At 40.6% G+C, this 20673-nt stretch overlaps 2 protein-coding genes across 12 annotated transcripts in view; one reads left to right on the forward strand and one right to left on the reverse strand.

Annotated features, from left to right (window-relative positions):
* Nucleotides 1-5159, forward strand: part of NHSL1 (NHS like 1) — a 142914-nt gene extending 137755 nt beyond the window's left edge. For 8 of the 9 annotated variants that reach the window (XM_082215872.1, XM_082215871.1, XM_082215873.1 and 5 more), the window contains one exon: nucleotides 2985-5159. In XM_082215872.1, coding sequence (XP_082071998.1) covers nucleotides 2985-3636 — 652 coding nt within the window. In that variant the 3' untranslated portion in view covers nucleotides 3637-5159. Of the gene's footprint in view, nucleotides 1-106; nucleotides 159-2984 lie in introns of all 9 variants that reach the window. The other variant, XM_082215879.1, reaches the window with a different exon arrangement.
* Nucleotides 5160-6019: 860 nt separating this feature from the next.
* HEBP2 (heme binding protein 2) lies at nucleotides 6020-13693 on the reverse strand. Of its 3 annotated transcripts, none has more exons than XM_082216000.1 (5): nucleotides 13549-13693; nucleotides 13132-13207; nucleotides 9880-10015; nucleotides 9301-9481; nucleotides 6020-8066 (listed from the first exon to the last, which is right to left on the reverse strand). In XM_082216000.1, exons 1-5 carry the CDS (start codon nucleotides 13668-13670, stop codon nucleotides 7889-7891), a joined length of 693 nt encoding a protein of 230 aa, XP_082072126.1. In that variant the 5' UTR covers nucleotides 13671-13693; the 3' UTR covers nucleotides 6020-7888. The 3 variants fall into 3 exon arrangements, with proteins under 3 accessions (XP_082072126.1, XP_082072125.1, XP_082072127.1); XM_082215999.1 differs by having other exon boundaries at nucleotides 13528-13688; XM_082216001.1 differs by having other exon boundaries at nucleotides 13521-13648.
* Between the last annotated feature and the right edge of the window lie 6980 nt (nucleotides 13694-20673).

Raw genomic sequence — 20673 nt, forward strand, 5'->3', positions numbered from 1 at the left:
TGCTTGATTTAACATATACTATTGCTTTCTTTGTGTATCTTTTTGTTTTCATTTCCTCTACCCTCCATTCTTTCCCCCCCTCTTCTCTGCTGATTATATGGTGCAGTTTGGGACAGAGGCTCAACTCTAATGCTTCATGGCAAGCTTGGCTTAAACTGGCAAGTAAACATGATCTATCCGTCATATGGCAAAACATATGACAGTAGCTGGATTATAGATTGCCATAATCCAGTTGAAGATGAGCTATTTCTGTGACACACTGATCTGTTGTTTCGAATGTGCAATACAGACTAACCCCAATCATTCTCTCCTGATTAAAGGAAGGAAGTTCAATGGATGAACACATTTCACAAGGCTAAACAAATGCAAATGATTCTCTACAAATAATTATGGTTCTTTAGATGATATCTCTGATTACAGATCTTCAGAATGCAACCCATTTTTAAAAATACTTTAAGATACCTTTAGCTAGAAGGGGCAGACAGGAAATGCCCTAAAAAGAAAGTGACATATCTTGAATTGGAATATCTAATGTGTGTTACTGGTGCCACCTTGTGGAGATTTTTCTTTCTCCACGAATTGGAACATCTTTGGGGAGTGTAATTGAAAGTGGCACAAATATGTTCTCATTATGTTATGTGAATAGAGGTTGGGAATGCTCTGTGTTGGGAATTTTGGATCATGTTTATATATTGTACAGTTTATATATTGTAGTGTTAAATATTGCAGGGTAGAAAAGTTTTGCTTCTAGGATGATATCCTTTCATGGCAAACAGTTGTGCATTTCAGAGTAACGTGTTTCCCACTACCCTACATATTTCCCATTACTAAACATATATATAAACCAAGACTGAAGACACCACTCAACTTGTTCCAGAAGGCACTGAAAGGAAGTGAATTGCAATATGGCACAGGAGTCTGCTATATTTAGAGAAAAGTAACAATTCCCACCACACATGGCAAGTCCATGGATATAACTAAATAACTCTTGGATTCAAGAGAAACATTCATCTTTGTGTGGGAAAAGAGCAGTGTGTATATGTGAGACACAGATTGCATTTGTGAGTAGGGGAAGAGTGTTTACATTCTTCTCTCACCTTTCCTCCCTCAGTCTTCCTTGTAAAAGAACAAATAAGCCCTGAGCATGTTGACTACAAAACTGGCAAACATCCTCTGGAAACACCTGAGATGTGATTACACAGCCACTTTCAAATTAGATACTGAGTGAGGATACATCCCATGGATACCGACATGCATTAACTGATAACACCCCAAGTTGATGTTTACTTTTCATGCTGTTGTGTGTCACAGTGCAAACTTCAGCTGTGAATGTCGTATGAAACTTCCTATTATGACTGGAGAGAATCATAGAATAAAATAACATGGGCATAATTTTATAATGTAGTTATGTCCCATAGTTTTCAGTTGTGTTTAAGGACATCTAATTTTCTATGGATGGTGTTCTTTGTTTTTCGCAAGGGGCTTGGTCTGTATTGCACAATTATACAGACTGTGTATTTTGTGTGAAATGTACATAAGAATAAGTCCTGAAAACATGTTTTTACTAGTTACATAGTGCTAGATATCTTTCATCTGCTGACCCCAAAATTTTCAAATTTATCTGCTAGTCCACATTTGTATGATCTCATTCTCAGTGAACTGAAATAAACATGGAGAAGGTGGTCCTTCCCTTCCCCTAATTTTTCTTGAAATCCCAGCTTTGGCTTGGCCATTTTCAGTTTGAAAATGATTTTATCGGTACCCCAACCAGGGGTAATGAACATACCATCCCCCATCCAACATGGCCATCCAACATGATAAGGGATAATGGGAATTGGATTCCAACATCTGGAGGGCATTTTGGCTACTGCTATGCTAGACTTTACTGGAAACTCATTTTCAGTATAGGCACGCATGTCCATGTGTATCATCAAATAGTTTAGGCATGTTTATTTTAACCCAGGAAAGTGTTTACCCCCTTTCCAGTATTTGTTTGTATGCAGTATCTCTGCAACCCCCTTTAAAAAAAAAAAAACGTAATGCATGGTCAGTTATATATATAGCATTTAAATAAATATAGAACAGCCTAGCCCATTTATGTTCTCCCTCTGGATAGGCAAAGGGGCACACAAGAGTCCAAGACCCTTGGGTTGAGGTTTCTTCCTAGAGACTGACAAGTGAACATACTGCTCAGTCTTTTCTTCTAAACTGTGAATCTACATAAGGCTTTCTTCAAAAGTGATATTATTTTGTTATCAGTACCATTTTTAAATGTGTTGGGAGTGTTTGGACGGCATTAATATATGATTGGTGTTAACTTGAAAGGAATACTACATGTACTTTACCATCTTTGTTAATCACTTACCAACTCCTTGTTTTATCCTATACACTTTCTGATTTCCCCTGTATACAAATTAATTTGTTGTTTTTAAGGGATGTCCTTTCCCTTCTTTGCAGGTCAATGCAACTGCTTTTAGATGAAGCTTCATAGTATGTCCTATGTGCTAATTACTTTTGATACAGTAAAATGCTTCTTATGTTCCTAGCTCCCCACAGAGCATGTGGATTTCACTTAGGCTTCATTAATTTCACGCCCTTTGGCAATTTCATTTGGAACACCTTGACAAGTGTAGCTAGAATATATTAATTTGGAGGATGCTACTATATTGGAAAGCTGTTTTAATTAAGAAAATACAATTTAGCAAGATTCAAATATTTGCTTTGCAAAATATTAATGAGAAATGAAATATTGTAACTTGCAAGTAAATTGGATTAATTCAGTTCTGTACTGGAGAATACAGTTCAGAAGAAGACTCCTGTTATCAGAATGTCACCATTCCTGTTTCCAGTATCTTCCTACTCATTTCTGTAATAGCTTATATTCATCTGCTTGCTTGTTACAATATTCATATGTGAAATAGGAAAAGCATTGAAGTGAGGGGCTAATACTGATTTTATGTTTTTCTTCTGCATTAAAATCATAGATCCAAAAGGAAAGTCCTTGGCCGCAAAGACTCTGAGGATGATCATACCCGAAATCATTCGCCATCACCCCCTGTTACACCCACTGGTGCTTCTCCAAATCTGGCTTCCCTTAAACAGGCAGGATCAATTCAAAGAAATATTCGCAAAAGTAGCACCAGCAATGACAACTTCAAGGCACTTCTGCTTAAAAAAGGGAGCCGTTCTGATACCAGTTCTCGCATGTCAGCAGCAGAGATGCTAAAAAACACAGACCCAAGGTTTCAAAGAGCCAAGGCAGAGTCTTCCTGGGACCCCACTGACAGCAGCACAAGTTGTTCTCCTACCAAGAGCAGACGGGCCCAGGAAGAATGGGCCAAGAGCGAAGGCCTGATGCCAAGAAGTCTGTCCTTTTCCAGCGCCAGGTACGGCAGGTCTCGAACCCCACCATCTGCTGCAAGTAGCAAATACAATGTTCGAAACAGGATCCAGAGTAGCCCTATGACTGTTATCAGCGAGGGAGATGTGGAACCATTTGAACCTGCAGAAAGCAGAACTTGTAGGTCTTTAGACGAGGAACAATTTGATGTGTTTGACAGTGATGAAATGGACATTAATGAAGATGTGGGCTCCAGTGAGAACAGTACAACTCACCCAGACTTGATAACTGGTTGATAACAAAATTATTTTAATATGTATGCCATCAACTGAAAAAAGGGTGAGGATTAAGAAGGCACTATGATGTCACAGCTTTCTTAAGGTATACAAAATGATCCAGACTTAGCGGGAAGCCCTAATCAGTACAATTTACTTCGCCAAGTATTTAGAATGTGGTAATTGATGCTACAGTACTGATAACTCTATGTGGCTCGATGGGATGCGATTTTTAGTTTAAATGGATGTGACTTTTAGTTTAAATGGAACTAAGTCAGATCAGTCCATTAAAGCATTAAAATCCTTTAGATAAAGAAAGAAACTAATATTTTCAGATTCTGGGTTGTGTGTGAATTTTTTTTTTTTAAGAGTGTAGAAAATTAAAGTAAGCCTACAGAGAAAATGGGGAGCTTCTGTGGTACAGGGTGGCAGCGGCTTTCAAAGTGTTATATTTATGAAACCTAGTAATCTCTTTTGAGCAGGGAACGATAGAATATGTGGCCTAGTAGTTAGCCGTGTTGGCTGTTGTCCCACTGTTTCTTCTAGTTTGTGTAGGGGGGTCCTCTGCTGGTCTAACCATGTCATGATAGCATAACAAACAGGCTGGCCAGATTCTGAATTACTGTTTTTTTAAAAACGCAACAGGAAAGAAGCACTATTGTAATACAGAAGTGAATGCTGTGTGGGTATATTACAGTCCATCTATTGGGTTCTTAAGAAAAAAGACCCCATAGGTGAATTTGTTTCTTTGAATGGAAATTATGATGTCCTATAGAAGACCTAAAATAAATGGCTGCCGATTTGTAAAGAAGATGTAGGTAAATCTGGGATGGGGTGAGGCATAATAATAATAAGCAAATGGCCATAACTTCTCGATTTGAGAGCTTAATAGTATATAACTGCAAATGGTACCCTTTTCTTTTCAATTAAACTGGGAATTACCAGTTTTTCTTATATTTGTCAAAATGGGAAAGTTTTAAGCAACATATCACTTGGAATATTGAAAAAACTTGCTAACTTTTGGTTACCAAAGAATACACTACGATTAGTTTTACTTTTTTGTCTACAGTCAGCATCTCCTTGATATGGGAAAATAAACTTAACAATTTAGGAGACTTTGCTTAATTTTATTGAGTCTTTACCAGTGTGTTTAAATATATAGATATATATATATAACTTTCTTATTTGTAAAGACTATAACTGATAGCTAAAATATCAGCTGTGATTTTGATCACAGGATTGTTGGGTTTTTTGGAAAATGAATTTTGAATAAGTTGCTACTCTTCTGTTTTTATAATGTTTGTACATAATACAAGTTCTTGAGGTAGCCTTTGCCCTACCAGTGTTGGACTTTTTACATTTTTTAAAGAAAAAAACAACCCTCCTCTATGTAGATAATTTATTTTGATGAAAAACACTTGGCTCTTTTTCTCTCCATCTCTGTTCTTTGTTAGTTCTATAAATTTTAGTGGCCTTCACTCAACTCGAGAAGGGGATGGGGACAATCCTGTGACTGCGTCAATAAACAAGGCTGCCATTTGTCATCTTGTGGCTAGAGTTAATAATGCAACACTTGAAAATCTGGGAGTGCTGTTATACTGAACGCTAGCCTGGCAGAGCAAGGGTTTGTGGCAGGCTTCAACATGAGGAATAGGTAGGTCTGAACACAAGCTTATGGTCTTACTAAAGGGGGTAAGAATTGATCAACCACAAGGAGGCATAGATGCGACTGAGCCTGCTGGTCAAAATCCAAAGCCCCTAACAGTTTTCTATTCAAGAGAAGCTGTTTGTGCAAATACGGTGATTTCCTATTAGGCCTCTCTCAAAAAGGAATGGTATCTCCCTGTGTGTAAACTGAGGCCACTGGATCACAGCTATTAGATTTAGTGGATCATGCCCTATATAGTTCCATGACTGAGCCTCCGCTTCCTAAGCTGCACAGCAATACGTTTTTTCTGCTCTCCTTGCTCAGGGAGGAATTCAATGTCATACTCTTCTCATCGGTCCATCAGCACAAGCATTTCTGTTTGCCAAACAGGAGGATCCCACCCCCATCTTTGCACCCCATATACTCTTCCGGGGGTTCTGCTGATCCTCCAGAGTGGATTGGGGGAGGCATGGGGGAATGAGAGGAAGACCCCATTGAGCTAGCAGGGGCTTCTGCTAGTGTGCTGCATTTGTTGAATCCAGCCCTAAGTGTGTCTAATGGTTGTTTTCAGGGAACTACACAGTTGCCCCTCTTCTCTCCTCCAACTCATGTTGTGTCCTATATGTTCTAAAACATGTAAATTGTTACAAAGTAAGGGGGGAATTGATAAATGAACACTTTTTGCTTCCCAAAGCCTGATGTTTATGGATGCTGGGAAAATACACCATTATGATATCCTCAGAACAAAGGAAACTATTTTTTTAAAAATTAGTTGTATTTATTAATGACAAGTTTTATTGGCGACAATGGGACACATTATTTATATTATTACCACTGAAATAGGCAGCTTTGTAGCATTTCTCTCTGCAGCTGAACAAAGCTGCTGGTTTCTGTTAGAGCAGGTGCTAAGAAAACATCCATTGTGTTTTCCATTCATCTGTCACAGCTGCTAGTGTAAATAGATTGCACATACTATTAGCATCTCGCATTAGCAGATACATTAACTGGCAAAAAACTTTTTAAAAGCTAAGTGTATAAGAAAGTAACAACATTCAGCCTTTCCTGTTAATTCACATGTTTCCATAGATGCTATATCTTTCTAAAGACTGACAGCCTGTCAAATGGTTTCAAGTCCACTTTCAAGCTCATCTGTGTGTTCAGTACAAACACAAGGCTTTTCTGGCTAGCGACATTTCAGAGCTTAAAACTTAAATGTGCAAGTAAACACTACCCCTTCATATTACTTTTGATACGTCTTCACGTGTATGATCTATTTGCTAGGAGCAGCACTACAGTTTGGCAACATCAGCGTCGGTAGTTTTCAGTGTCAATTATTTGATTTAACATTTTGGTTTTACAAAAGTCACACTTTATACAACTTAAAAATTATTATATAGCACCTTACAAAATTCCAAAGGCGAAAAGCCCTTCAAAGCCTAATAACTGAATATTTTAATGTGCTGAAAATTACAGTTTGTCCATTTAATATAAAGTACTGGAGAATAGGCACCACATGTTGTCTTCCCCATGAAAATATGCCCATGTAAGTGGCTATTCCAGCACCACCCTTCAGTTGACCTACACTGCATCTTCACTGCTGGCACATAGGTTTCTATGAAAGATCTCTTGATGTATCTATAATGTGAGAAGGAACATTAAGGCAGGCACATCAAATTCCAATTGTTTGGAGGGCCATTTCCCCCTCCTTTCAAGTGCCCAAAGGCAAAAACTTAAAACTAATGTCAGCGTGATCTAAATTAGTCTCAGTTTAGATATCAAAATGGTAAAGGTTTTAAATGATTCCTGTAACTTTGAGAAGTAATATGGATAAAAAACTACAAAATATTATTAAAAGAATTACAAAGGTTACAGCAAGCCCCCTTTCCCCATTAAAGCATCAGTTTCCTACCCCAGAATCTGATTCAGTAATTACTGAAGGGGCAACAATGGAGGTCCTTAATGCCCTAGTAATTAGGCCATTGAGACCATAACTATTACAGGACATCTGAAGAGGCCTGGCTTCCTTCCTTTTGAAATGGACCCTTTAACTACTGTTTTTAAAAGGCTGCAGTAAAAAGGAACATATAATCACAGAATTGGAGAGATTGAAGGGACTACGAGGGTAATCGAGTCCAATTCTCTGCAATGCAGGAATCTTGTGCTCAACATGCATTAGTTAAAATCAGAGATCAGGGCCTGTGCATTCCTACCTTCTGCTACTCTAATCAACTGAGAACTGCTTATGTCTTGTTTCCTACCCGTGCCTTAGGAGTATGGAATCTGCATAGCAGTTCAGAAGCTATAATGTTCCCATACTGACGTCAGTGGAGTTGAGCCAGCTATAAGGACAGAGAAATTGCCTGCAGAAAGAGACAGTCTGATCACATGTTCACTGTGATGCATGGCTGCACATGCAGCCACACTATAGCAACCTATACAGCCATCTTACATTTTTGTAAACCACTTGGAAGCTTTATTATATAGTTATATATAGACATTGCGAAATAAGTATTATATTGGCACTGATAGATATTAAGGCAATGGGCTAAGTAGGAAAATATTAGGAAATATATTTAGTTAAGGACACTTATGGTTATTAAGGCTATAATCTGAATTGTTGAGGTTTTAGCTTTTCCTGATAAGCCAAACTTCATTGTGTCTGTTCAGCAATTTAAATGGACTATCATAGCCAGCAGTATAATAGACCTTTTCTTGAAAAGTTTTTCCATCCCGCTTCAGACTTTCAGCAAGTGCCAGTATTTCATCCTGGTTCTTTTTAGCATTGGCAAATCCTCCAAAAGATCTGTTGAGAACAAAAAAACAAAGTATTCTGTATGTGTTGAGACTACTGTTTTATGTTCTAAGTAGAACACCTGTGTACGTGATAGACAAATGTAGGCAAGCCACATGGAATCAACACTCATAAACCAGTATTAGTAAATTTTTCTACCTACGATGGTCCAAATCAGTGATTTCATTTATATGTAACTAAATTTATGTTGAGGAAACAGGGATCCTTTCCATTTCATTGCAGAGGGATTCAAAGATTCTTGCTCTGCAACATTCTCGTGTATACATTTTGAAAGCTGCTGTGTGGCAACTGCTCAATCTCCTTCCACAGGCAAGGACAGCAGTAACTTATATGGCCTGCATTGTGGGAACATGGGAAACTCTACAAGCCACTTCACATGCATGGCTAGATCCTGTGACAATGCCACTGAGCTTGAGTTTGGGCAGTAATTTCTTGGACACAATGTTTGTGTGAACCAGCGTAGCTAACATGGAAGCTGTCTACACAGCAGGTTATGATTTTAATAACTAGTGTCTCAAAAAAATCACTGCAGTTCTTTTGCAACCTGGGCCAGGATGGAGTACCGACATGAAGGCACCAGTTCATTCATATATATATTATGAATTTGTGGAGACAAAACCACCCATCACAGTGCCTCCTCATAATGCAGACATCGATTTCCAAGGTTTTTGTAGAGCCTCTCAGTATATATAAAACAGCTTTTAATGTCACAGACACTACATATGTGAGCAAGAACATGCAGGCCCCAGTTTTGAGCTCACTTTTAAGGGAAAGAAGAAACGAGAAGGCACTGGAGAAAGCTCTTGTTTACACAAATACATTTCACCAGGACTGTGTGGCTCGCCTGAAGGCAGTTTGGATTTTTACAGCTCCACAAAGCAGTAAGAACTGTAGCAGAAATATTAATGGGGAAAAATGGCTCATCTTCCCTATTAAAGCCTCCAAGAAGGTTTATTGAACTTCTAATTTCAGCAGTTTTTCTTTCCAGTTTCTTCCACCTCCCATATATGCACCTTCATGAAACACATAAAACCTTGACAAAATACAGTTACCACAAGGTGGCAGTCAAAGTTAGAAGACATTTTCCAAGATAAATTACAAAAATGGTGTTGGCCACACGGAGGTAGTCTTGGGGTTGATGGTTCAGCCATCATGGCCAATGGCTAGGGAAAGTGGGAGCTGTAGTTCTCCACACCTGGTGCAGGTTACAGACACACATGCTTACCTGACAAACACAGTAATTGCTGGCCTCGTTTCTATGAAGACATCTGCCTCTGATGGCTTAGGTGGATTTGCCTGGTGTTGAGGTGGCACGTAAAAAGAAACGGTTGTTGTGGACTCACAGAACGGGCCAGCACCTGGCTGCACATAGCATGTCACTGGAGCGGTCATGTCTATCTTTACTCCTGCAAGAGGCAAGATATTACTAGCTACACTCAACACATTATCAAAACATTACAAAAGAAAGGATAGAATAAAACAGGAATAGATTGCTAAGATTGCAGGGGGTATGAATGAAGCAAGAGCATCTCTCATCCACACCAGAGTGATCAGGACCTCAACCTGAAATAAGGCTGAACTAGATGACATCACCTGTGCTTTCCAACACTAAAATTCTTTTGGGATGTTGGGTTTTTAGTTAGAAATTTGGGTTCTCTCCTTTACTATTTCTCCCATCCCCCCACCAAAAAGACACACCTGAGGTATATTTTCAAGATGATGAAGAATGTGTGCTTAGTGTTTGTCTCCCGCCAAAGAGAAGCTGATTTCAAGGGAAACACAAGTAGAGCAAAACACACCTTACCTTTTTCATTCTTGCCCTTAATATAATTAAAGAGCTTAGTAAAACCAGTATTGATAGCTGAATCCCAGTCCACAGTTTTAACAGATGTGCAAACCCATTTGGCTGGTTCATACTGTCGAATTTCATAATCAGAAGCCTTAAGAAAAAAAAACCACGGGAGACAAATCAAGACTTGTTACCTGGTAATTTTCATACAATAAACTCTGCATAGTTATTGAACTCTTTAAAAGGAAAGTAGGAACAGCAACTAAAAATGAGTAAATGAAATTGTGTTCCCTATTGTCTCTAGACCAGGGGTTGTCAACCTGGTCCCTACCTAGTGGGCGTTTCAGGATTCTAGGTGGGCGGTAGGGGGTTCTACGGCAGAAGCTGAATCCTCCTTCCATTGAGCACTGGTGGGCGGTAAGGAAATTTTACCATCAAGAAAGATGCATTAGTGGGCGGTAGGTATAAAAAGGTTGACCACCCCTGCTCTAGACAGAGGAAATGCCTATCACAATGCATATTGTGATAAGGGCTGCGAATTGTTACAAAAACACACAAAACCAATCTCTTTCCTCGATTTTATCTCACTAGTGGCATTTACCATTGCTATTCTGCAAACTGATCCCATACACACTCCTTAAGATCAAGAGCTTGGGGCCAAAGTAGACAGCATATAGCAGATGCAGTTTGCTGCTGCTTTTATTTTCATGAATAGGAGCTTGCCACCCAGAGCAATTGAATGGGGGGGGGGAGGAGGAGGAACTGATTAACTTTTTCTCCTCTGGTCAGTTTCCCATTCAAAATGGCCTTCCTACTGTTTTTCCAACTAAATAGTGAAAGCTCACTGTTCTCCATGATGGAAAAACAGCTTGTAGAAGACAATTTTTGAGTGGGGAAATTACCACTAACCCCAGGCACTGTTAATCCCAGGTAAACAAGTCATCTTTGAGTGTCCCAGGTCCTCTCTTTTTAAAAATGTATTGTCTGGTCCCAGCATGGTTGTGAGGGTGAAATGGGCAGTGGGAGAACTATGTTTGCCACCTTGCAGGAACTATGGTACATAAAGAGTAGTAAATAAATAAAATCACTTTGTTATTCTCAGTGAATCAGGGCCTCACTCCTGATATGTATACTGGGGGCAGGAGATGCCACAGAGCTTAGCAGCATTGAGAAATAAGGAAGATGGTGGTGGAAACAGTGACTGCAACCGCTTTACCCCCAGCACTATAAAGGAAAGCACTGGGCCCACCAGCACAGCTGCTGAAGAACTTTGTAAGTATTCAAAGGCATTTCTGCTGCAGCATCACGTGGAAAAGCCAGGTTCAGTCCTTAAGTGCATTTGGGCAGCAGGAGGAGGGATAAATGTGCCACAGAGTTTTTTCTTCATCCATCTTGTTGGAAGACCACAATCTGCTTGACTGTTTGGGTTGCCACTGGAAGTTTTGCATGGCAATCAATGGTGTGAAGAAAAAGGGAAGCAGTAATCGGGGAGTCTGGAGGAGACCCGGCTGCCCCTTAACAGTTGCCCTCCTGGTACGTCTTAAGGGGACCAATGACAAATCCTGGAGAATATTTACTTATTTATATCCCACATTTTTTTCTAAGGTTTTCCCTGCTCCTTAATTACTTCCCACAACAGTCCTGTGTTGGCGGTTAGGCCGAGAGGCAGTGACTGAACCAAGGTCACCCAGTGAGCTTCATGGGGTGAGTGGGGATTTGAACCCTGGTCTAAAATTTGTTTGAAGTATAGGCATTCTGCCTTTTTGTGACTGAGTCTTTGAGGCGGTTTATAAAACCACTAAGAATGATCAAATAAAAACTTAAATCAAAATTCATCCAGCCACACAGCCCAGTAAAAGAAATAGCAGAAGCAACATGGTAATTTGGAAAATCCCATGAAAGCACCTAAAAAACAAGAGCAGGTGCCAGCTGAATATTTCTGAACATTCAGCTCCCCACTACCACACGACCCCATTTCTCATGAATAGAAAGGGTGGGGAGCTTCTGCATTGTGCTCTCAGATCTTTTAAATACATAGCAAGGCCCCTGCAGAGGGAAGAGGGTTACGTTGTTCTTCACCCCAGCGGTCTTCCCCTCCCCAACCCCAGCCGATCTTCTTTTTAAAAAAAAGTTGGGAGAAATGTTACATGAGCTTGCTGTTTACTTTGGCAATAAGGAAGTGTTTGTGGGAATTGAGCACCAATGTTGCAATACACAATCGGATGATCTACTTGAGAAGAGGATCCCAATATCTGGCTAGCTTTCCTCTCACAGCACCTTAGCATGCATTTCTCCCTCCTTGCTTTCCTAGCCCACTGTTTTCAACCTTCAAAGGCTGAAGACCACACAGTTAGAAGGATTATAAGCCAAAGTTCACTTCTACAATCTTTTGTCCTAGAAGAGATCAGCATTAAAATTTGTTTCTGAACACATATATTTCCTTCAGCCACTGATGAGTAAACATGTCAAGAACTTTTAAACCTGCAACGTTCAACATTTTAAAGATGTGTAAGTTGTAAATTTGTAAATATTTATTTTTACCAAGAAAAAATGCATGGTGTTCAAGACATATTTTCTGGAATGAGATGAACAATTTCCTAACATTTAAATCTTCAGAAATGACTGCAGTATGAAGCCATGTTAACAGAGTTCAAACCAGGTTCTCTCAGTAATGCAAGGTTTTCCTTAATCAATGACATAGATTTAAATAGCAATCTGAAGGTATTTTCAAAAATAATACTAGGTTAATCAAGCTCATTTACACTGTTGCATTACTCAACCACAGTACCTCATCACTTTGCTTTCAAAGCACTCCTTGTGCATTAAAAAACCCTTTACATCCACCTACTACATTTGTCAATACATAGACAAAATGTGGAGTCAACAGAGGGGCTTAGGATAATACCCAGGGGAGGGGGCAATGCTATATTAAATTATGCCTGTTGGATGTTTTCATGTTATTTTCCCTGGGATACTTGCATTAGTTCTTGCATCTTCCAGTGAAGTCTTGCTGAACCCAAAATTTAGACTTTTTGGCAACAGTGATATTTCCAGCTGCAATAGGGAACTCTCATACCTAATGAACCCCTGCTTAGGTGTCGCTCACTCGATCACATATTTCAAGCAATTTGTGTTTAGGACTCCGCTCAGGGACGTGTGTATGCATGTGTGCAAATCTCTTCCCCTTCCACTTACTGGATGTGATCAAGGATTAAGCAGAAAGTCACCTTCCAGTCATTAAAAACAACAACCATAAACGCTGGTCACCTGGTTTGGCAGTGCTGTCCATTTGGGCATCTCCAGCCCAGTAGAGAAGAGGGCTTGTTTTATAGTCTTCAGCATCCTGGGTGGAGAAAAGGAACGACGTTAGAGCTTCCCTTCCACATTTTGCATGTGCACCTGCACATCTCTTCCCTCGGAGACGGTCCCTTTGTATTCAACGGAGTATGCAGAAAATCAACTGGTGCAAACATTTTCCCCAGTATGGAAATGTATTGCAAGAAGCTGCGCCTAGTATTATTTTTATTTTTTAAGGCGCAGCTTCCCTAAAGCAGAAACCAAAGCGCAACCTTCGCAATCTCCCCTCCACCCCGTTGCCCTTTCAAATCCCCCCGCCGCATCCCCTCTACCCATATCCCCCTTCGCTCTCGGCTCGCCTCCTGCCTTTCTGTCTGCCGGCGGTACCTTCCGTCTCTCCCTCGCTCTCCTTGCATAAGGCCCCGGCGCCTTGTGTAACAACATTTCAGGCGACGCTCTCCGTGGCGTCGGAAACACCCAGGGCGGGGAGGGGAGGCGGCCTGGGACATGATGCTGCGAAGGAGGGGAGCAAACAAACCCCCCCCCCGCTTGCAAAGTTGTGAGGAAGAGCCGCTGACGGCATTGGGGGGGGGGCACTTGGCCGCCTTTCCAGCCAGCCTACGAGAGGCGTCCGGATTGGCTGCCCTCAAAGGAGCAGCTTCGCACGTGTGAGAGGGTGTGTGTGCGCGCGCGCGCGAGGGGTGGGGAGCGAGGAGCGAAAGCGGCTGTTTTGCTGGCGAGGGCGGTGGGCGGGGAACGGGCGCGCGCTCCTCCTGGCCCTGCAGTGCCGCTTGGTGTCAGATGCTGCTTGTTGTGCTGGCTGGCTGGCCCCCAAGCCATTCTGGGGAATGCGGGAGTGAGCTAATGGCAGACTGTCATATGCCTCAAGCGGGAGGAGGGAAAAGGGGGGGGGGCGGCCGAGATGACAAGGGCCCTTTGAAAGCCGAAGGCATTCGCGCGCCATGGCTCTCTTTTCCTCCCACTCCCAACTTTGTGAGGAGATGCATCGCCTCCTTTAGGAGCGCAAATGTGCCGGCCCCCCCCCCCGTACTATAGAATGCGCGGGGGCGCCTTGTTGGCTCGGGCTCCTCCGCATATTCTCATATTCTGAGGCTCCTCTGTGAGGAAAGTGGTCCGCAGAAGCAGAAACGCGGGCGAAACTTCTGGCACGCGAGTTGCTCTCGGAGCGACCCGCAGATTAAATGTTTTCAGTCTGAGAAGCAGCACGGACAAGTGTTTTGTGGATTGCAGACCAAAGAGTTTAAGTTTTCAACACCCTCTCTTAAAATGCAAAGGGAACAAGTGCCCCTCCTGCAGAACTGCAATTTTTTTTTGCGGGGGTGGGGGTGAGAAGCAAAAAATGCATTCATAGTTACCTGACACAGCATCCCCACATGGTAGGAATGTTCTCCATAGCAAAAATGGACCAGAGCCCAGGTATTTATTGGTTGCTTTCTAGAAATGAAATGGTTGAATTGAAGCTGGTAGCTCCAGGTAAGTAAGAAAAGTATAGCCCAGGAATGGAGAGGTGAAAATATAAATTAATTTGTGGCATTGCAAAATCACCAACTGTCCCTGTTGCGACCTTTCTTTTTTTTAATAAGATATTTATTAAAGTTTCACAAATTATATAAACCCTGTTGCGACCTTTCAGATAAAGATGTAAACAAATAAGATCTAGAAGTGGGCATAATGGTGACACACACTGCAGAAAGCAACCCTAGTAAAAATTTGCAGTCGCCCACTTGTGCAGTGAAGCCAATAGGCAAAGCCTTTATAACACTATAAAAGGCTTTCCAAGCACAGACACAGCAGCCAGGAGCTGGGGAGGGAAAAGATCATCCTTTGGTAAGGAAGACTGACAGGGAATTAGAACCAGTGGATACAAAGTCGCTGGTATATTAAGCAATTATGTTGCATCTGCTTTCATAAATGAAGGCCCAGACTCGAGTGGAAATCAGATTTAGGGAGAATTAGTTGATGCAGAGATAATAGCTAGAATGTGGATTTTTATTTTTCCCCCCTTAAATGGTTTGATGCTCTTTAAACTGTAGTTGCTCCAGAAGTATATGACACACATTTCAGGCATTAAACTGGCTAAACCTCTGACAAAAAATGTTTATGAAGGTCACATAAATGAGGCCTGGCTCTGTAATGTGATCAGCTCTGATAATGATACCATACGTGGTGGAAGAGGGAGAGGAGAACAAGGGAACATTGTTGCATAACCATCATTGCCTGCTTAAATGAAATATCACATACTGGTGTGGCATTAAGCAGGTCTCTTCTCCCATCTGCTGTTCGTGACAGTGCTAAACTTTCTTGCAGTTCCACAGAAACAGCACAGTTGTACCACCGTAGCACCTTACCCCAAAGAAGACAGCTGTACATCTGCACCAGCGATCCTCTGTTGCTCATGTATTGCTTTGTTTTGTTCCTCACAGTCAATACCATTGCATGGAATGCGTATAGTGTGGAATCCTGGCCCGAGATAGGTACTGCCATGATTTTCACACCAGATTAGGACTGAGTTACTTGAAGGAGCATTTATACCCATATGAACCTTTGGAGGTCTTGAGAGGTTCTGCTTATGGATCTTCCATCTAGTATGATAGACTGACTGACAGGCTCACATGATAGGCTAGCATTTTCATTTTTTCTTCCTGCTTATGGAACTTGTTCCCCCGAGAGTTGTGTTTTGCTGCCGCCCAGAGCCTTTTCTTTTTGGTTTTTGGTTCAAGTAAGCTGAGTGTGGCAGTATCTTGTGCTGGGAATGAGGAGGCTGGCTGTGGTGCTTTTATATGGTTTTATTTATTTCCTACTGATTTATATTTAATGAGATAAATTATGTAATGATTTTAATTGTGCAGTTAATCATCATCATCAAAGCAATAAAGCAGCATTATCATTAATTCAATTTATACCCTATCCTTCATCCCGAAGGAATTTAGGGCAGAAAAACATCAATAGTAAGCAAAGAACGAAAGAAAAATTATAAAAGCATTCTAAAAACATTTACGAGAATACAGTAATCTCAGCCAGTGATTTCAGGGATCTCAGCCGGGAGCAATATCTTATTTGTCATCAAATACTTGGATAAACAGTAATGTTTTTAAATTTCTCCTGATAGTAATGAGGGAGGGCATTCCACAAACAAGGAACCAGCACTAAGAAGGCCCTGTCACATGTCAACACTAACCAGGCAGTGCCCACCAACAAAGCCTCATGGAGTTTAGACCTCATAGACAAGTAATGAAGTGGTACGCCTATGTCCACATGATGCCACTTCAAATTGCAGATGGGGGCCTCGCGTGAATGAGTTCTTCTTAAAACAAACCCCACCCCATAGAAAAGTAGATATCACAGAGAAGCTTCTACCTTAGCTTTGTGCAAGTTTCCTATGTAGGTGGATTGATTTTTTTTAACATGGAGGGACATTCAATCATGTGAGCTCCTGCTGGTTGTCTCAGGCTAGTTTATGTGAATGATAGACTAGTGGCAGCCAGGAGACCAAGCAACCTTTTGGAGAGATTTGTTGCCCTAAAGCTTGGACTACTACAAGGACTTAGAAAGGAGTTCTGAACAGTTAAATTTATCACACAACTATTCAGTTATCCTGATTCTGATAATGACATTACTTAAAGTTTCTGTTAAATGTTATGACAAAAAATACAACAAATACTGTATTTTTTAAAGGTTTAAGGTTTACTGCTTCAGCTGCTACTTGTGATAACAAGGTCACTACCTTTTCTGCACCTTTGTTCTCTTGTAAAGTAATTTGTCCTGAACAAGTTGGGTTTTTTAAAAAAATTCCTATTAGGAAATGACACATGCATGCTTTAATCTGAGAGACTGAAAAAGTCACTATATAGAATTAAGGCTGCAGCTTTTGTATTCCTTTTTGTGTATCTGATGTAAAAGTTAATTAAATAGACTGAGAGATAGTTGGAGATTGGGAAACAAGGGAGGGGAAAGCAGGTTCATAAGAGGCTTACTTTTGACCTGGTCTTGTTCTCTGTTATTACTTTGCATCCCTGATTTCACCCTTCTGTATTGCCTCCTCCCTGTTAAGACGCTCCACTGTGCTGGCCGATGAGTAATGTTAGCTTTATGGAATGGGTTCTTCTCTCACATCTCATCTTGCACAAAAGCTCACTATTAGAATTGCCAGTAATAATTGCACCATGCCACAGCTGTGACCAATCTAGAAATAAAACTCCACCCCTTCAGCAAATCCCTTCTCCTACACCACAAAAGCAATATGGACAGATTCTGAAGAAGGATCAATGGTTCTCCTTTGCAATAAAATTTGCCACAGTTTGATAGAATAAAATGTGAGAGAACAGAATAGGAAGAAGATGACTAATGGCCAGAAAGAAAACTGTATTTCATCATTTATATCCTGAGTAGTTTTGCATGAGCTTGTATCAGTGTCATGTCAACTGTGAAAATGGGAGACCAAGACAGGAGGGAGATGGCAGATGTTGAGAGGTGCATCAGTAGTTCTCAGGATCACCTGTGCTCTAATTTACCATATGTAGACTATCACATGTTGATTCACAGGACCTGTGGCAGATGAGGAGGTCTGAGCTAGTTGTGCTTGTTCAGCCTGCATGGCTCTCACAGGCCACTCTTAAGTTCCTATGCCAACAATTTAGGAACTCTCACCACTTTGGAACAAAACTAAATTTTGCTGCCTGCTCGACCTTTCAGACTGATGTATGGAAAAGCATATGAGCCTGGCCTTTGGAGAGTTTGTAAGTACACCCATTTTAACTTACTAAATGTGTGTCCTTTTACTATGGTGGGGGAAAAGAGGACTGCTTGGAAAGATGCATTTTAAAAGTTTTAACAGCCTATATTTCCACACTTTGCTTTGCTGCATACTGTGTAGTTTTAACTCTCTGCTGGAGTTCTCTCACCAAAGAGTACTTGCCCCAAATTTGGATCTTGGCATCCAGGAATTTTCTTTTATACCATTTCCCCCTCCAACCAGCATGAATAAGGCTTATTACCATTATCATTATGGAATTTATTACCTGCCCTTCACTAGCAGGTCCTGGGGCCAGTTACAACAATTTAAATTTGAAAATTTAAGCAGTTTGTGATCACAGGAATAGGCTGGGTCTTGAAAAAACACATCTTGGGTGTTAAAAGACCAGGGTGAAGAGACGCATCTTCAGCACTTGCCAAAAACTCTGTTATTAAAAAGCCGTCTGTTTGGGGCTGCCACAGAGAATGCCTTCTCTCAGACCACCCCCGAAACTACTTAGGGAGGTATAACTACCAAAAGGGCTGATCAAAACACCCAGGAGGATCTGTAGGGAAGGAGACAAGTCTTTCAGATACTTGGGGCCTAAGTCATTTAGGGCTGTAAATAGTAATGTGAGCACTTTGAATTGGGCCCAGAAATGAATTGGCAGCCAGCAAATAATAAGCATAAATATTATTCTACACAGAGTTGGGCTGGATGTGGTCACTTCATTCTGCAAGGGTGGGGCACCAATATGATGGTCCACCCACAGAGACAGAAATCACTGTATTCCTTAACACTCTGGAGGATTCAGTTACAGATAGGTAGCCGTGTTGGTCTGCCATAGTCAAAATAAAAAAAAATCCTTCCAGTAGCACCTTAAAGACCAACTAAGTTAGTTCTTGGTATGAGCTTTCGTGTGCAAAAAAGCTCATACCAAGAACTAACTTAGTTGGTCTTTAAGGTGCTACTGGAAGGAATTTTTTTATTTTGACTCTGGAGGATGTTTGGCTGAGACTCTCATCACACTGTGAGATGCGTAGAGCCACAGACACAATTGCTCCTGGGTGTCCTAGCTATTGCTATTGACCATGTAGGTCACCTTAGTACACTAGTGATCTGCATGCAATGAAATGAGAGGGGTGGCGGCTAGGCAAATGGCAATTAATTTCATGGTTGTAGAATGTTAGGCTTCCGTAAAACATCTTAGTTCAGTAGAATGTCAAGAAATGGAAAGCAAACCTTTGTCAAAATTGCAGATTAGTGGAAGTCCGACGGTATTAGTTTCCCTCAATATTTATTACTTCAATGCAATACCAAATAATCCAGTTTCTTAAGCCTCTGTCAGTTAGCTTGATTTTAAATAAGATTGGCCTATTGGCCCCCCTATTGACCTCCAAGTGCTCCATAACAATTACGAAGAATAAGTAAGGAACAAGGCTAAAAACTGTGTCATGTAGGTCATATGCTGATACAGTGCTGGAATAATCTTACGGTGCTGGTTTGATATTGATAAAGTGAAGCCGAATAACTCATTATTTACTGGCTCATTATGAAATGATTTCTCTATCTGGATTCAAGTTTACTTGAAACGGGTGTGAATGTAGCATCCACATAGCTCATCAGCACCCACATAGGTCATCTGAGGTAAAAATTAATTCACCAGGCAATTATTTGTCCCTGGTTCAATGCACATGGCCATGTGAGGTTGTTGTTATCAAATAAAAACTTTCCATTAATCAATACTGCATTAAAGCTCCGGGATGATATCCAACTGACTATAACTAACTTTAGATACCACTGCTAGTTGTGCAAATTGACCTATGAAATCCATGAATTCAGCTATCTTGTTAGTTACTGCATATTCACATTTATGAATATGGCTGTGTAGACTGCCTTCTCTCTCACTCTCTCACACACATTAATTTGTCCCAAACATCAAGAATCTTGAGCTGGGGTATTGTTTAAGGGATTGGTGGGGTTTTTTTGCTGTTAGTGAGATATATATATATATATATATATATATATATATATATATATATATATATGCAGGTTTTGGTGTCTTCGGGTGTCTTCCCGTGTAAGAGTCGGGGTGTCTGGGCGACGTTTCGACGAGGTCTCACTCGTCATCTTCAGGCTGGTGCTTTCGGCTTCTTGTATATATATATAGTATATATAGTATATATATATATAGTAGCTTTATTTTAGCTCTTATTGTGATTTGCATGGAAGTTGTTCCAATTGGTTGTGCATTTTCTGATGTTTTGTTTATGAATACTTTTGCTATGTTGTAATTGTGTATTTTTTCACGTTGTAAGCAGCCTTGAGCATGCTTTGTACTGTGGAAAGGTGGCATAGAAATAAAATTATTGATTGATTCATTGAAGATTGGCACAAAGGGTAAAAATTTAAATGGCAAGAAATCAAATACATAAGGGTGTAATGTGACCAAAGAGATGGGGAATATAACACTGGGAGTGGCATGGTTGCTAAAACGTACTGACTTTATTCTGGTGCTACTGGAAGGAATTTTTTTATTTTGACTTTATTCTGCAAATTCTTATAAAGGGAAAAAGAGAATATATGCTATTCACTATTGATGGCAATGAAAGCTGAACTATCCTCATATCCAACTCCCTAATTAACTGCACACAAACCCTGGACTGCACATTCAGATATATCCTTGACAGAGGTTTGTTTTTATTTCTTTATGAGTTTTATCCTACTCTTCAGCCAATAAGGGAGCTATCTGGCATGGT

The sequence above is a fragment of the Podarcis vaucheri genome, assembly GCF_965113315.1.
Source record: "Podarcis vaucheri genome assembly, chromosome: 3".
NCBI lineage: Eukaryota > Metazoa > Chordata > Lepidosauria > Squamata > Lacertidae > Podarcis > Podarcis vaucheri.

Bases quoted from the DNA above. Each gene is read 5' to 3' on its own strand.
- HEBP2 (XM_082215999.1), bottom strand. From the start codon at position 13,670: ATGTCCCAGGCCGCCTCCCCTCCCCGCCCTGGGTGTTTCCGACGCCAC. The intron at 9,482-9,879 runs GTAAGGTGTGTT...TGCCTCTTGCAG, and splicing joins TAAGGGCAAGAATGAAAAAG to GAGTAAAGATAGACATGACC. The intron at 8,067-9,300 runs GTAAGCATGTGT...TGTTCTCAACAG, and splicing joins GCAATTACTGTGTTTGTCAG to ATCTTTTGGAGGATTTGCCA.